Source organism: Panicum hallii, chromosome 4 (genome assembly GCF_002211085.1).
Source record: "Panicum hallii strain FIL2 chromosome 4, PHallii_v3.1, whole genome shotgun sequence".
Classification (NCBI taxonomy): Eukaryota; Viridiplantae; Streptophyta; class Magnoliopsida; order Poales; family Poaceae; genus Panicum; species Panicum hallii.
In genome coordinates this window covers 52,151,532-52,167,101 of record NC_038045.1, presented here as the reverse complement: position 1 = coordinate 52,167,101, position 15,570 = coordinate 52,151,532, and the positions used below count along the sequence as shown (strand labels likewise).

General features: G+C 48.2%; 1 protein-coding gene and 1 pseudogene across 1 annotated transcript; both read right to left on the bottom strand.

The window, feature by feature from the left end:
• Positions 1-1,030: 1,030 nt before the first annotated feature.
• LOC112889251 lies at positions 1,031-5,241 on the bottom strand. The gene is made up of 2 exons (XM_025955794.1): positions 4,427-5,241; positions 1,031-2,654 (listed from the first exon to the last, which is right to left on the bottom strand). Exons 1-2 carry the CDS (start codon positions 4,897-4,899, stop codon positions 1,343-1,345), a joined length of 1,785 nt encoding a protein of 594 aa, XP_025811579.1. The 5' UTR covers positions 4,900-5,241; the 3' UTR covers positions 1,031-1,342.
• A 6,096-nt stretch (positions 5,242-11,337) lies between these two features.
• LOC112890656 lies at positions 11,338-13,637 on the bottom strand (annotated as a pseudogene).
• Between the last annotated feature and the right edge of the window lie 1,933 nt (positions 13,638-15,570).

The following is a 15,570-nucleotide window of genomic DNA, read 5'->3' as shown; positions in this document are numbered from 1 at the left end:
CTAAAGAAAACTGCACTTCACATCTGACCCGGTCTAGAAGGTAGCAACTAAGTTGACTCTGGTATAGAACAAGTGAGGTTACCGGTTGGATTAGAAGACCATTAGACGTGCCGTAATGCTGACGCCGAGACCTGCTCCCGGTCGTGACTGGATGTGTACGTCGAGGCCGTTGGACGTAGACGGCTCCGTAGACCTCATTGTACTTATCGCGTATGCCAATTTGACTTGCCACTCATCACTAGAGTATTTTTTTTTTCTTTTCTTTGTTACTTTTAATTCCCGCGTGAATTGACTGGAGTTCGAGCGAATTGGGGTCTTTTTTGGCAGGAGTCGTCTCTTGACTTTTGGAGATTGGTGAGGTGAGAGATTCTTGGTGCAGGTGAAGACAAGAACGCAGGCAAAAATATGATAAAACCTGGTGTGAAAAGCTGCCCCCCAACAGACGCTGAAAGAGCAACTAAGGCTTAATTTTGTCATGATGCTGTTTTTAGCCGTTGAAACCTTGTTATTATGCACAGGGGGTACAAAATGTGTCGGATGCTCGGAGTCGCAGCATGGGGAAAAAAAGCAACTTTTAAATTCTTTCTTCTGATGTTTGCACGATTTAACTAATGCGTGGAAGTACAATGTCTTGTGCAATGATTAGCAGATAAAGTCAGAAGGAATTACATCACATGCTCCGGATGCAGGCTGCCACAAGGTTAAATTTGGCTTCAATCATCTTTGTTTATAGCAGCCTTCAACAAGATTAAAGTTGGCTCCAATAATCTTTGTTTTTTTATAATGGCATTTGCAAGCCTGATTATTTGGTAAAAAAAAGAACTTGTAGGCATTACATCATTGGCTTCATAGTTCAAACAAATAATATACGATATGTAATTTTATCATACGACTATCCGGATGAGCTGATCATGAACTGGGAAGTTCTCAACGCAGATAGATACACTGCAACGACACTGGTGACCTACCAATGAAATGCACATGGAACGTCAGAGTTTACAGAAATATACTTCATTCTACACGATCAGAGTTTTCCAGACTGAAATTAAATTATGAATGGAGACTGCAAGAGATTTTTGGACGGATGGTGAACAAAGAACCATATCATCATCAGTTACAATTGTCTTGCAAGCAAAAGAATAGCACATTAACAACTAGCACACTCCTCTACCACTATGTCATCCATCATCATGCATCAAAGGGGCAACGCACTGGGATTAACAGTGTCACTGAAACATGACCAAGAAACAAGAAAGAAGAGAACAAATCCTTCTCACAAACACAACCTCCACAGCAATGCAATCTTTTCCTCCCAGAAATACACCGTCTCTTGAAATCGTCATCATACCCTCCCTCTGCCTTCGCCCGAATCAGCAACGGCACTACCCATGCCTTCGCCTTTCTCCATGCCAAGACCACCCATCCTCTTCTCATCGTCCATTCCCTTGAGGTGCCCCGCAGCCTTCAGCGCCCCAATGTTGCTGACATTGCCGAAGATCAGAACAATGATGCCTAGGAAGCTCCCAAGGAATGCAGCAGCAAATGATCCTCCAGCACGCCCAGGGCCAGCTGATGCAGCAGCGAAGCCAATCATAGCACCAATGCAGCGGACAAATGCATACCAGACAGCAAATGCACCCTCTTTTCCCGGTGGTGAGGCGTCAAGGAGCAGAATGCGGCCAAATGAGTATAATATACCATTGGCAGTGCTCTGCACAAGGGCGATGACAATGATGTGAGCGGCTCTCCACCTGTGGCTCTTGAAGTAGAATCCAGCACCAGACACGAAAAGGCAGATTATGAAACCAAGCAGCTGCATGCGAACAGCATCAGCACGGATGATGATCTGGATTGGGTGGAGAAGTGGAAGTGATATCAAGGGGAACAGGAAGTAAAGGATCCAAAGCACAAGCACGAGCACAGGCTTGATGCAAACACCACCAATGGCATAGAGTGTACCACTAGTGAAGATGCACATTGTGGCAAAAGATGAAAGGAACACAGCAACCAAGCTGCCAATGGCCTGTGGGTAACGCAGAAGGGTCATGCTGTAGCTGAGCTTGGTGAAGAAGTTGGGCTCAAATGCTGTGGCAGGTGATGAGCTGCTGGGCCTGTTTGTGAAAAGACCATGGCAGATGCCTATGAACCAGATAAGGCCACTGAAGATGGAGACGACCCAAAGTCCAGTGAGCTGATCAGTGCGCCGCAGCATGTGGTACATGAACGCAGCCATGAGGGCCGCCCCAATGCCTCCAATGGCAGTGCAGTACAGGCTGAGCTGGCTGGCCGCAGCACGGCGGCGAAGAACAAGGTGCTTGCCTGAGTCATGCGCAGCAAGGCCACGAATCATCAGTCCAAGGTTGCGGGTGTGCACAGCCTCAGCGACAATAATTGATCCTGCAATGAAGAGGATGTAGAAGAGGAACACCCAGACTGTCTTGAAGAAGCCAGTGAGCAGGCAAAAGAATGACCCAAAGGACGTGGCAGCAATGAGGATGAGTGACTGATACTGGCCACGGTCAAGGTGGTGAGCAGTCTGAGTGAGTATCGGCGCCACGATGAGGATGCCAATTGCCCATGACAGACCACTCCAGCCCAATGGTGATAACCGGGATCCATCAATGACAATGGAGTGCCTAGTAAGCCTTTGGTACCTGGCCACAGTCAACAATTTGGTGTGAGCATGCAAGTTTTGTGCATAACATGAACCTTGAATCATAAATACTAAAGAATGAACACAAATGTAACTATAAACTTCACAGATTACAGAATAACACAGTCAGAAAGAACATTTGAGAGTTGGGGTGTCAATGTTCATGAATTTAAGAATCAGCAATACCCCTCCCCTTTGCAATCAAGAGCAGTTAGTTGGTCTGGTGGATTTTTAAGCATGACATGCTGTAGCACACCTACCAGTTGGCTGGACCTGCAGTTGGCCAACAACAGTATTTTTGGAGCAGAGTGCTGTTCTGTGTAATTGCAACGGTAAAGACCCTCTTTTCCTGTTCAAAAGGAAAAAGGGCCAAGGCCAAAGAGAAGGGGCAAAAGCACGGGCCTGCTTTTGGGCACTCATTTTTTTCGGTTCTATCAAAAGTGAGACAAAAGCAAATGTAACCCCCAGCTGTGCCAACTAGATCTAACAGCCAACATCGTACAGATTGCAAAAGAAATTTACTGCTAGGGTGAGTAGTAACTGGTTGAATTCGGTTGGGTCAGTATTTCATTGCTGTATTTTGATGCGGAAACTGGAAGCTATTTGAAGTATGGATTCAAGTTTCTGAGCAATTTAATGAGATGCACAGGCCTCCTCTTGGCACCTCATAAATTTCACACTTATGGCTCCCTCTGCCCCTTTCCCATCTCAGGAATAGCCACCAAATGTTCAACGTCACAAAAAGATTTTAAACAAGTTTTGCAGACACGCCCCTAAGAGTTTCTTGTTTGACCTTATCCTCCCAAGAAATCTTGTGACCCTCGCTAGCGAGCTAACAAAAAGAAACTGACAAAAAATGCGTGTTCCAAGACCCCGTCTAGATAGAGAAAATCTAAATAGATAATAACAAAAAAGAAAGAAATGGGTGGTACGAAATACCTAGCTAAACACTACTCAACTGGATAGGGCCAAACAGTAGCATCTTTTGGAGCTTTGCTCATGAATCTCTTATCTGCTACTAATAATTGAGAGAGCGGAAGTAGGGAATCTCTGAGGAATCAGGGTCTTTTCTTTCAGGTTTTCTTTTGCATATGCAGCGGATAAGTAGACTAAAGCCCAGAAAAATCCAGTTTTTATGCTTCACCGGAGTTTTATTTCCACATTTAGCGTACGGGGCAGGTAAATAACCGTGGTAGAAGAAAGAACAGGCATGCACAACATCACAAGATGAATAGGACCAACAATAACAAGCTGAAAACTTCAAAGAGAGAACCAGAGGAGACAGAGAGCCTGGCGGCGCAAACAAGGCAAAAAGGAACATGTTTTCCAAGTGAAGGATGTAACGTATGCTTCCTAGTTTGAAAAGCAGGCACCAACCTAGAGCTCTTAAAGAAGAGGAGCAAGTGGGTAACTCTCGCGCTGGGGGGAACAGCCTCAAAGCAAAACTCACTACTTAGTAGCTCGAAGTTTGAAAGAAAAGAGGTGAAAATCAAAACTGTCTAGTTCAGAGACCCACGCACTCCGTACTATCTTAGTTCTTGGGGAAAAAAAGGATACAGAAAAATACAAGAAGAAAAAAACAAATCACTAAACCCCTGAGAAAGGAACAAACTAAAACACCCATCTAAACCCCCAAAAAACAACCACCAAGAACTCAAAAACCAGGGCAAGAAGGGGAAAGGGTGGGAAACAAAATCTCAGAAGATTTATGCGAAGACGAAGGGAAAGGAAGATTGGGTAGGCAAGGAGGATAGGAGGTGGTGCGTCTCTTACATGGACATCTCATGGATGGAGCAGGTGGCGCCCTTGACGGTGTACTTGGGGTCCGGCGTGAAGTCAGAGGAGGGGAAGGCGACCTGGGTGATGATGGCCGGGAAGAGCACCGGCAGCAGCAGGTGGGTGATGAAGTAGGAGCAGAAGCCGTAGAGGTACCACCCCACGAGCTCCACCATGGCCGGTGGCTCCTCGGGGATGACGTACGCCGGCGCCGCCGTCTCGCGCCGGTACGCCTCCCTCACGACCTGAATCTCCCGGGCTGTCTCCTCCCCGGACTGGGGGGGGCCTCCGCCGTTGTTCCCGCCGCCGCCACCGTTGCCGCCGCCGTTCTTGCCCCCGCCGTTGCCGCCGTTCTTGGGAACGGCCGCCTTGTCCTTGGCCGCGGCCGCCGCCGCCGCCTTCTCCTTGTCCTCCTTCTCCAGCGCCTCCCGCATGCTGCTCCGAGGCTGCGGCAATGGCTGCTCCGACATTGCTCCTCCCCCGCTTGGCTCCCCTCCCCCTCTTTAAGCAGCCGCTGCAGCTAGCTGGGAGGAGTGAAGAGGAGAGAGAGCGCGCTCACGAGCTATGAGGAGGAAGTGGTTCTTTTGAGGAATCCTTGGCCTTGGGTTTGGTTTGCTTGGGTAAAGTTGAGCTGAGCTATGGGGGCAGGGGAAGTGTGACTCTGTGCACCTCCCTGTGTATGTGTGTATGCGCAAAAGGTGGCGGATTTGAAACCTGGGATTGAACTGGGGTTTTGGGAGGGATGGGGAGCTGGAGGGAGGAGAGAGAGGAGAGGACCGCTTGCTGAGGAGTGGGAGTAGGAGTGGTGCTCGCCGCTCGGCCAATGGAGGGGTGCTTTTATGGGGTGGGGTTCTGCTAGGGGGACCAAGGAAGGAGGACGGGGTTGCACACAACAACACTGGTTGGTGTTTATGAGTTGGCCTAGAGGCCTTCGGTCGCGCTGGAAGGTGTCACCGTCTATCTCCGGATGCATAACGGTGCTCGATCTCGTCAAACTGTTCTATTGCTCCGGATGATACTTGCTCACATGTAATTTCCAAGATATGTGAAACTAAAGACTAGGGTATCCTCTTTTGTATTTTTTTTCTATCATCACAAGAACATATGTGGTGCTAGGAGTAGAGAGGTAAAAACCCATTCGACGGATAATTCCCGGTATTTGACTAAATTTTATTTTTATTACAAAATACCAAAAGATTTAGTACGACATTGTACTGTGCGGAATGCTGACATGATTAGCCTGTAGTTTGGCACTTTGTGAAGAGCGCACGAGGATAGGATAGGAGTTGGTTAAGTTTGTAGTTTTCAACTATATTTTTATAGAATTTATTGGCATCACCCATCATTTTTCTATTGTGAGTATTTAAATTGATGAAAACATAGACTTTACGAGCACATAATTCCTGAGAGCTACAGTGGTTTAGTTAAAATTTATAGCACCGCAAATAATTAAAAATTCGCTGTTTATTTTCTCCTGGAATAGAAACTACTGTTACGTGTTATCACAAGGAGAGTACTCGAGTGGGGACCCATAGCAGTTCCTGGTGGAGAGGAGCATGGGCCTTTGGATACCTAGCTTCATTTCCCTTGCTCTAGGAGACCTGCGCCCACAGGTGGTGTGGGGGTCACTGCTTTGAGAATCGGAAAATTTGTTCATATCGGTTTCTACAAACACCTCTCTGTTCTTATCTCCCGCCTTGCATGCAGTGCCATGCCTTTTCACCTTTTATTACTGTCTCACCAAATTCCATTTCCCTGAGGTCACGTTCTGTGTGCCTCTCTCTCTCTCTCTCTCTCTAGATCTCTCCATGAGGCAACCTCCACTTCGTTGTCATGACAGAGGCCGCTCATAGCAATTCTACTACCAGCAACTTGTATTGTACAACAACTGCTGCTACGACTTGCCTTGCAGCAGCTACTAACATTTCAGCAATAATGGCCGTCTGAACAAGATATGCTTTGGGCCTACATCCGCATCCAACTGCTACGAGCCGGGCGTACTCCCACGCTGCGATGCGGTCATCAGGATGTCACAGGCCACGGTCACCACCCCAACAAAAGCCGCTCGCCGCTTGCGTGAACGACATGGAACCGTTGTATTGTATACACACCCAGTGGAGATCATGCCAGGATTCACTGCGTTTTTTCTTTTTCTTTTTCTTGAAGTGAGAATATTACTGATGTTTTTATTTTTTATTGTTTTTAAAAAAATAAGCATTAGCACCGATGTTAGCAAGCACTCCTGTAAACGTAATCCATCCATTGCCGTGCCTTTCAGAGGGTCCAGGACGTTGGGATTCCATGCATCGCATGTGAACGATCGAGCTAAGTCCATGAAACTGCGAGTCTGCTACAGTGAGCATAAAGTGAGCCCGGGTGAGGTTTTTAACCTCACCTCACCTCACCTCACCCCAGCCCAGGTCCTACCATGTGTGTACAGCATGCAGCTCCAAGGGGCATGGTCACATGCATGCTAGGGCTCAAGCTAAAACCTCCCCCTCCCTCCCTTGGGGTGGGGGGGGTTTATTTTTCGCACAAGACAAAAGGACCACCCCTTGCCCCCAAAAATGCCACTCGTCCTCGCCGGCACACTCAATTATTGCCGGCAGCTTATTACTACTACACACAATGCAACGAGAACTGCTTAGCTGGCCATGGATCCAAAACATGTCTTACTAGTGTTAATTCAGCTTACTGCTACTGTGTCACGCTACTACAGTGAGTACCTCTTTTCCCCTGCCCTACAGTGACAGTGAGTGAGTCTCACTTTGCATGCATCCTGGACCCGGACCAGCTCACCCATGACCCAACAGCCAAACTAACCAGCATAAAAGTGCGCTCGATCAGTCAAACAATGCAGGTTGAAGCAGGTGAAGTGAAGCCTCTTGGCTTGCTCAAGGACTGAAAGCATGCAGGACACACTGGAAAACGATGCTTACAGCGAACACGAGCTAAAAATCAATCAGTGGACGGACAGCAGGAGGAGGGTTATTAGAAGCCTCTCTGTGTGTGTGTGTGTGTGTGTGTGTGTGTTCATTTGGGTGATGAGAGGAGGGCCGGGGTCCAAGAAGAACTTTGGTGTTCTCTTCTCATTGTGCCGCTGCCGCCCTTTACAGAGAAACCATCTTGGATTCCAACGAGGAGGGCAGAAAAGAGTTGCGCAATGATGCCGGCATGCCGCGGCGGCAGCCCAGCCACGGCCAGCAAGCCCCCTTTCTCTTTCCCGGGCGGCCCTTTTGACTTGGAAGCTGGAGGGACTGGATCGCAAAAACCTCGCCTTTGGCCCTGGCCCCCTCAAGAACTATCATTATTCGCAACAAAGGGCCCCTTCTCTCAGCTTTTGCGCTGCTAATGATATGGAGGCCGAGACAGCTGGTGTTGCTGTTCCCCAGGACCCCCAAAGCATCCCATTAATGGCTTGTTTTCTTCAAAGAAATCAAATGCAAAAACAACGCATCGCAGCGATCGTCCCCCTCTCTCTCTCTCTCTGCAGATGTCCTCTGCGTGCATTCAGGACTCAGCGCTAGCAGTAGTAGCAGCAGTACAACTGTATATATTTAAAAGTTATTTTTTTTTCCTTCTCACTTCTAGCTAATTGGTTAAAAGACAGGTTGCCACTATGTGGCAGCTAGCGAGCAGGTAATGGACAACATCATGTGGGGGCTTGCCTCCTGGGCTTAGGTTTGATCGTCAGATAAGAGAATATTGCAGAGCTTCCTTCCTCCGCGGGACGACGACGACGACGACGAGGACTTCCTCTCCTTTTTTCCCCCCATATCTCGCTCTCTCTGTGCGTTGTGAGCGTGCAGCTCAGGGGGTCGGTCGGTCACTCCAGTTCCCAGCTCGACATTTTCAGATGGTTGGACATGTTGGCCGCAATGATGGCTGCTAGCTCATGCGGCACGTATCCGTGTCACGTCTCGCTGGAACCAACCCAACCAGCAGTTCGCATGTTAAAAACAAATGAAAGCAGAAGCTCAAATTTAAATCCGAGAGGAGTCAAACTCGTGCAACGGCCGTGTACGTGTACCACCTGACGATGCACTCGACTCGATCGATCGCAACGGCTGTGTTTTCTACCGACGGTGCAGCTGCAGCGTACAATGCTCCGTAGAGATGCGAGTAGGCCGGACAGGACAACACTGGAGCAAGATACGGCTAGAGAGCACGCAGGAATGAGTAGCACTCCCTCCCCCACCCAAGGTCCCAAGTTCTGGAGGCAGGCTACCATGGCCCGGCCTATAGTTTGTCCCTTTCCAACGGCCACAACTGGCGAGAGACGGACGTTGTACTGTGGCACGTACGTACAATGGCCAGGGCGTCACAGCAGGGGGAGACGACGAGTAGATGACGGATCGAGCTAGGGAGGAGGATTTTCTCCGCATCTTGTATGTCCGTAGGATCGGATTTACAAATGTTTTGAAGTTTGTACTAACCTGCAATGTGGCCAAGTACTTTGCAGAGAACGCTGGCTGCTTGAAACAGTGATGGGGTCGGGTGGTCAGGTGCAACAGCTAGCTGTGAGGGCTGGGTTGGATGCGAAGAGGGAGCGAGCTGGTTGCGCGAATAAACATCCGCAGCGGGTTAACGTTGGGGTGGCTTGGGTTGGGTACGACGTTGTTTTAAATTGAAGCTGTCAGGCTCCCAACCCAAGTGTCGACTGTGGAGCAAGCAAGAATGCATTTGGAGGAGGGCTGCTGGCTCTCCGGCTCTGAAAGTGAAAACGGCATTGCTTTTGGCGACGGCGTTTGCAGTTAAAGGAAAGGTAATGCCATAATGATTGCACTCCCACCTTGGTTGGGGCATAATCTCGCCTCTTCGGCAGGGAAAAAGGGGTGGGCTGACGACTGTACCACTGACACCCAAGGACGGCGTGTAGATGCCAACTTTGAATGGCACATTCACAGCTCCAGACACCCCTCTATGCAATGCGGTGAGTGTGTACTGATCGCAGATAACATCAGGAGCAATCTACCCTTCGTTTTTCCAAGGGCAGGGGGAAATGTTGCTAGTAGGAAATAAGGAAAAGAAGTAAAGGCTCAAGAGGTAGATATTCCCCCAACCAAGCTTTTATTACCCCTTTCCCTTCCCCATAGCTTTGGTTTGGCTCCTAGTAGTATGTTTTTGGGTACGTAGACCCCACGGGCGGATCCAGTATTTGGACGGTGGGTACACGAACAGCCCAAAGTACATATTAATAGCATATAATTGAGTACCGACAACATAAATTGTTCATAATTTGAAATTGTTCAACATATAGATAATAATAGACATACTAAATGATCAACAATCAAAGTGGGAATATCTGAAATAAATAGAGGATAAAGTTCACAAACAACAAATGGTATTGATAACAAATGGCATTGACAAGGATGCTTACAAATTACAAGATAACTTTACCTTCCTTCACGGCTTGAAAATACTTGATGATGTCATCATCCTTTGCTTGCAAGAAGAATTTCTTCCCTTCCAAGGAATGTGGTTGAACAGTTATTCAAAAATTTCTGCCCCGTTTTGCTTCTTAGCTTATTTTTGATAGTGTTCATTGCATTAAAAAAAAGATCCTCTCAACACCAGCAGTTGCAACAGGAAGTTTGCACACAATATCATACCGAGAAACCATATCTCTTTTAACTATCATCATAGACAACTCTGATAGATTTCTCAAAATTTTGAAGCTCTCATCATTCCTCACACCAGCAATATAGAGATGTAGTTGAAAACGAAGTTGGTTCATTTCTTCAAAATTAAAGTCATGAGGATAGAATCCAGCAAGCTTAACCAACTTCTCAATATCAAACGCAGGAAAGGAGTTAGCTGGACTGAATGCTGCCATACATCTAAGTAGCTCTGTGTTTACCTTATCAAACCTGTTAGTCAGGTAGGCCTGTGTCGGCCCCTGCGCCTGCTCCCTCTCCCTGCTGCCGCCTGCCAACTCGCTGCACGCCACTGCGCTGCCCGCCGGTGCCTGGCCTCCGCCCGCTGGCCCGTAGCCGGCAGCCCTAGCCACCGGCCCGCCGCCTGTCCTGTTGTTGCCTGCGCCCCGCGGCCCTGCCTCCGCGAACGATAGACCACGGCTCCCCTAGGGGTTGCGGCCTGCGCCCCTAGGCCCTGCCGCCGCCTGGTTGCGCACTTGTGCTTGCCCTCGCCGCCGCCGCCCGCCGGCCTAGGGTTCCGGCTGCAAGTGGCGAGCCTGGCGAGTGACGGCTGAGTGAGTGGGATGGGCTGGGGGGGCGAGGGGAGGGAGTGATCTGGGCAGTGGGTACAGGCGGGAGGGAGGGGGGGGGTTCGCAAGTGAGGTGGGCCAGGTGGGGGAGGGGGCAACGTGGGCTGTTAGTGGGGAGGTAGGCTACTTCACTGATTCAAGCCTGTTGTGCTGGTGTGTTGCTGGTACGTTGTTCATTTTTCATTTTCTCTTAATATATTTGAGAAATATACTACATATTAAAAAAAATTTGCCCAAAATAATGGGCCCTCCCCTGGTTGACCCGGTCTCATACCAGCTTTGTCTAAAGTCTAATGCATACAGTAGGAGCATCTTCTCAAGCCAGGGCAGCGGCAAACATCATACCATACCATACGAGCAGCATGGTAGGTAGCACTACTCTACTACCACCAGCCAGACAGGCAAATATTTTACTCCAACGCGAGGGCGCGGGGGGGCTTTGGAGTTTGGAGCGAGCGCTAGTCGTCGCACTTCGGCTGCCTGCACCAGCGGCCACACGCAACACACGGAGAGCAGTGTGCGAGCGCTGCGCCACACGGCACACGTGCTGGGCGTCCGGAGGGCCGCGGCGCAGGTAGGCAGGCGGGCGGCAGCAGCCAGAGCGGCGCCAGCGAGGCAGAGAGGGAGAGAACGAAGGGGACAGGGAGGAGGGGAACCGCCGGGGCCGCTCCATAGACTAGTGCTACCTCACAGCTTTCCGTGCTTTCCGGCCGTTGGGGTCTCCCCGGCTCCCCCCTCCCGTCGGCTGCCCCCCTGGCTGGAAGGGATCCCGCGACGCATGGCCGGCCGGCGCCTGCGTGGTCGCCGCCGTCGACGTCCCTAGCTCTCCGATCCCTGTAGGCTGTAGGACGGCGTTGCAGCTGAAGCAGGAATAGGATAGGTTGCAACGACACTACGCTACTGCTAGTAACACTTGGAATGGGCGCCACAAAGGCTGGGATAACCCATAACAGGTCTCGCCACGGACTCATCTGATGGGGTGCAACATGTGTACGAGCGCACTTGTTGTACTGCGTACACTGTGCGGTGGAAGTACGAGAACGGCTTGGCTTGGATTGGAGCAGCAAAACGGTATCTCCGTTCTGTTCTGGCCCAGAGCCCGGTTGCCCGGCTGGGATCTGCTCTTGAGGAATGATGATGGGTTTGGAGTTTCCGAGAGAGAGAGAGAGAGAGAGAGAGAGAGAGAGAGAGAGAGAGAGAGAGAGAGAGAGAGAGAGAGAGAGAGAGAGAGAGAGAGAGAGAGAGAGAGAGAGAGAGAGAGAGCAAAGCAAAGACGGCCGGGCCGGGCCGGGCCGGACCGGGCCCCCACGGTACTAGCCGCGTACCACCAAACTACTGCAGCTCCTGGTGGCGACTGCCAAAAGACCAGCACGCAGCAGGGGCATCCGATGCGCGTGAGCGCGATGCTCCTCCTCCCCTCCTCACCCGTTGAGATTTCTGTCTGGGCCTTGAATATTTGGGATCAAACGGGCTTCCAGAACCAGAATCCAACGAATTGAGGCGTTGTTGCTTTTCTGCTTTCTAGGGGACTGGATGAACAGCATGGTGGCACATTTTGAGGATGAAACAAAACATGCATTTTTCGTACCGGAAGAGGAGGTCGTTTAGGCATTGCCAACTAGAGCGTCACAGAAGCGACGCGCATGCATACCTGGATGGGAGGAGTAGAAACTCGCCCCTCGTCCAGTCGTCCTCCACTCACCACCTTTTCGGTCGGTTAGAATCCAAGGCCTGCTGGCTGCTGCCCTGAACGTGAGAGCAAGACTGGTTTACGGAACGGTCAAAAAAGGCTTGCAGGGAATCAGGTGGTGGCCTGTAGGCTAGGCACCAGAGTCGGCCATTGGTTTACCTTACCAGCAGTCCAGCCTGAACAAGTTCAACCGTTCAGGTTCAGGCTACCCGGCCTGAACAAGTGAAGAACCACGCCAGAACTCAGAACTGATGTATGCCTTCGCCGCGGATGCACATGCAGCATGACGTTCCCAGGGAGGGTCCGAGCAGCAGCACAACACAACCTTTCGATGTTACAACTTTGAATTTATGTTTTTTAATTCAAGCAGACACATCAAGTTAATCCTTCTGCAGTTGCGAATGGGAAATGGATTAAGTTATATGCATAGAGGGGCATAAGATGAAAAGCATAGCAACATGTACAAGAACATTTAAATAAGATGAGATTATTATGGGAGTTTATCCGTAATCTAACAGAAATGTTAGTCAGAAAATCTTCATAGGTAGGATAACCAGAACTACACTACAAAATCTTCGTAGGCAGCGGTAACCAGAACTCCATTACAAAATGGCATACCTTGGGCCAATAATTCCAGCAGCCATCAAGTCCTCGTGCTTTCCAGCATTATATCCATACCTCAAGTTGCCTGGCAAGAACCTGATTGCAAGGATCTATTTTTCAAATTTTATATTCACAAGCTGCAAAAACCATTCAACTACACTTTATAACTGAAAGGTATTCAAACCTGTCATAGCGCTCCTTATCTTATTGACAATAAATTTAAACGGATAATTCAGAGTCTTCCTCGCAATCTCAGTCCCAACCTACAGCAGTTTGTACAATATGTCACTATCTGGTGGCTGCAAGCATAACTCCAACTAAAGTTAAACATGAACTGGTAAAATAATAGCTTTGATGAGTTTAGGCATGATGACTCCGCTCGATCTTCTACCTGCTGCTTATCATTCTCAAGAGATTCTATGATGGAATCATCTTTTGAAGCCAGCCTTAAAAGAGTACAGCCATCTCCAACAAGACCTTCCTCGACAGCAGCCTAACCGAAAGGCAAATGGCAATGAGTTAGCAACTGGATACTAAGAAAAGGTGTAAATAGTTAATACGTTGCTACAGCACATCAGGCCCCAGAAGTTAATGAAGTGCTAGAGGAAACACAGCCAGTATGGTGGTTGAAGATGCAAAAGGGCATTCACCTTTGTTACATTCAGAGCATCTTCAGCCAAGGTCCCCATTGTTCTCCAGCCTACATCGCAAGATTGGGTGACTCCCTCATTTTAGTCAATAGCCACAGAAAAGAACCGGCCATACCTAAATAACAGCAACAAAATAAGAGGAGAGAGCTTAGCTAACCTCTCATTCAAGAAGCTCTATCTCATATTCTAGCTCCGCAGCTTGAACACAAGACATTATTCCTAGGACAAGAACAAGAGAAGTTTGATGTTCAAACAAGAGCCACAACAATTGGATGACAGAACTCTTTGTATCACAATGCTGAAATAAGAATCAAGGTCACGATGTAGCACGTTTGGAATTAAGGATATACTGGACATAACAAGAAGCACCATTTCTTGGCCAGAACATACCTCCTCAGACATATTTTTAGTTCACTGGCTAGACCTTTTCCTATTTCTCTATACTGAGTTATCTTTGGCTCCAGCAGAAGCTTGAATATCCTGAAAAATGGTTAACTCTATTCTTCTCTTATAATCTGATGGCTGAATTCCAACCATGTACAGTGCTGTTTTACCTTAAAACCAGTACTTTCATCCGCCAGCCAAATCACTGGTTCTAGCAACTACTTGCCTGACAAATCTGGCTCCAATAAATACTGGATCCTCAAGATCAACCTGTTTCAGTGTAAAATATCCATTTTAAACCACTAACTGGGATCACGGTTAGCTTAGAGGTCTAATGTTTCTGTGAACAAAACAGGTTCAACTAAAATCGTCATTGAACTAGAAATATACCATGATTATGTGGTTTTAATTAATTGTTCAAAAAAAAGAAATTTATGACGAATAAACGAAGAGCAAAACCAAACTGTGATTTCAGTCTCAAGTGACTAAATTCATAACGATGTAAGAAAGCATAAAGACGGCTTGATGTAATATTGTCTATGTCTAACCTAGGAAAGCCATCTCTGCTATCGAACAACCTACTAATTAATGCTGAGGTAACTAATATAGAGTATAACAGTATAATATTCACAGAATTGCATGTCATAATGTATGTCAACCTAATTTTTCAGTGCTTCTCATCAGAAGAGTGCACAACTTTATCATGATTTTCAGTAAATTATAAGTTAACTCTTTTGTTATTGCAGCAACATTATTGAAAATCTTAGGTGATCCACATGCTGTCAAGTAAATTGAGCCCTTTCAGCCCACTAGTAAGCCCAACAATTTCTGAAGCTTATTGGCACCAGTCTACATGATAGCACATCAATAAGCATAGCAAAACCAAAATTCTAGACCAACTCTGATGAATGTAGAACAACTCCTTTGCAGCTCTATGATGACCAACCCATCCATGTTAATATGCAATCCCTTAGGCTGTTCCCAGCAGCTCCCCTAAACTGTCCCCCATGCGATATTTGAGGCAGGATGGCCACCGTAGCTTCCCCCAGCAGCGACCGCATCCCGCGTCCGAAACACGGAATCCTCTCTCTCCTGCTCCCTTTTCCACACCTTCTCTTTCCTATATCCCATCTGTTCTGACTTGTAATCAAACGACACGTGGAGGTGGGCATATCATCTGGTACAATGGGAAGCTGCATGCGGGAGACATTCCGCAAGCTGCTGGGAGCAGCTCTCCAATAGCAGTGCGGACCACGCGGGCCCCAGGCCTATTGCTGCGCTCTTTCCGTATCGGAATGGGATAACTGCTGGGAACAGCCTTATGAGCACTAACTCAGTATGACCGCACATAGTGGCCAGGCCAAAGTTTGACATCATAATTGTCTGATTCTTGACACCACTGCATAGTCATCCAGGACAAAGGTCTGGCCCACCGGCGGACACAATGCAGGTGCATGGGTGTACAAATGTACACCTAATAATTGTTAGTATGCATAAATATACAGAGATTGTGTATAGTTAAATAAAAAACAAAATAAATAGCCTCATAAGGATTTAATTGTGGCCTTTTGTGTTGGGTGGTTTCTTG

What these genes read in the sequence shown, in the direction of transcription:
- LOC112889251 (XM_025955794.1), bottom strand. Translation starts at nt 4,899, where the DNA reads ATGTCGGAGCAGCCATTGCCGCAGCCTCGGAGCAGCATGCGGGAGGCG. An exon ending in TCCATCCATGAGATGTCCAT is followed by an intron (nt 2,655 to 4,426) that starts GTAAGAGACGCA and finishes GACTGTGGCCAG; the next exon opens with GTACCAAAGGCTTACTAGGC.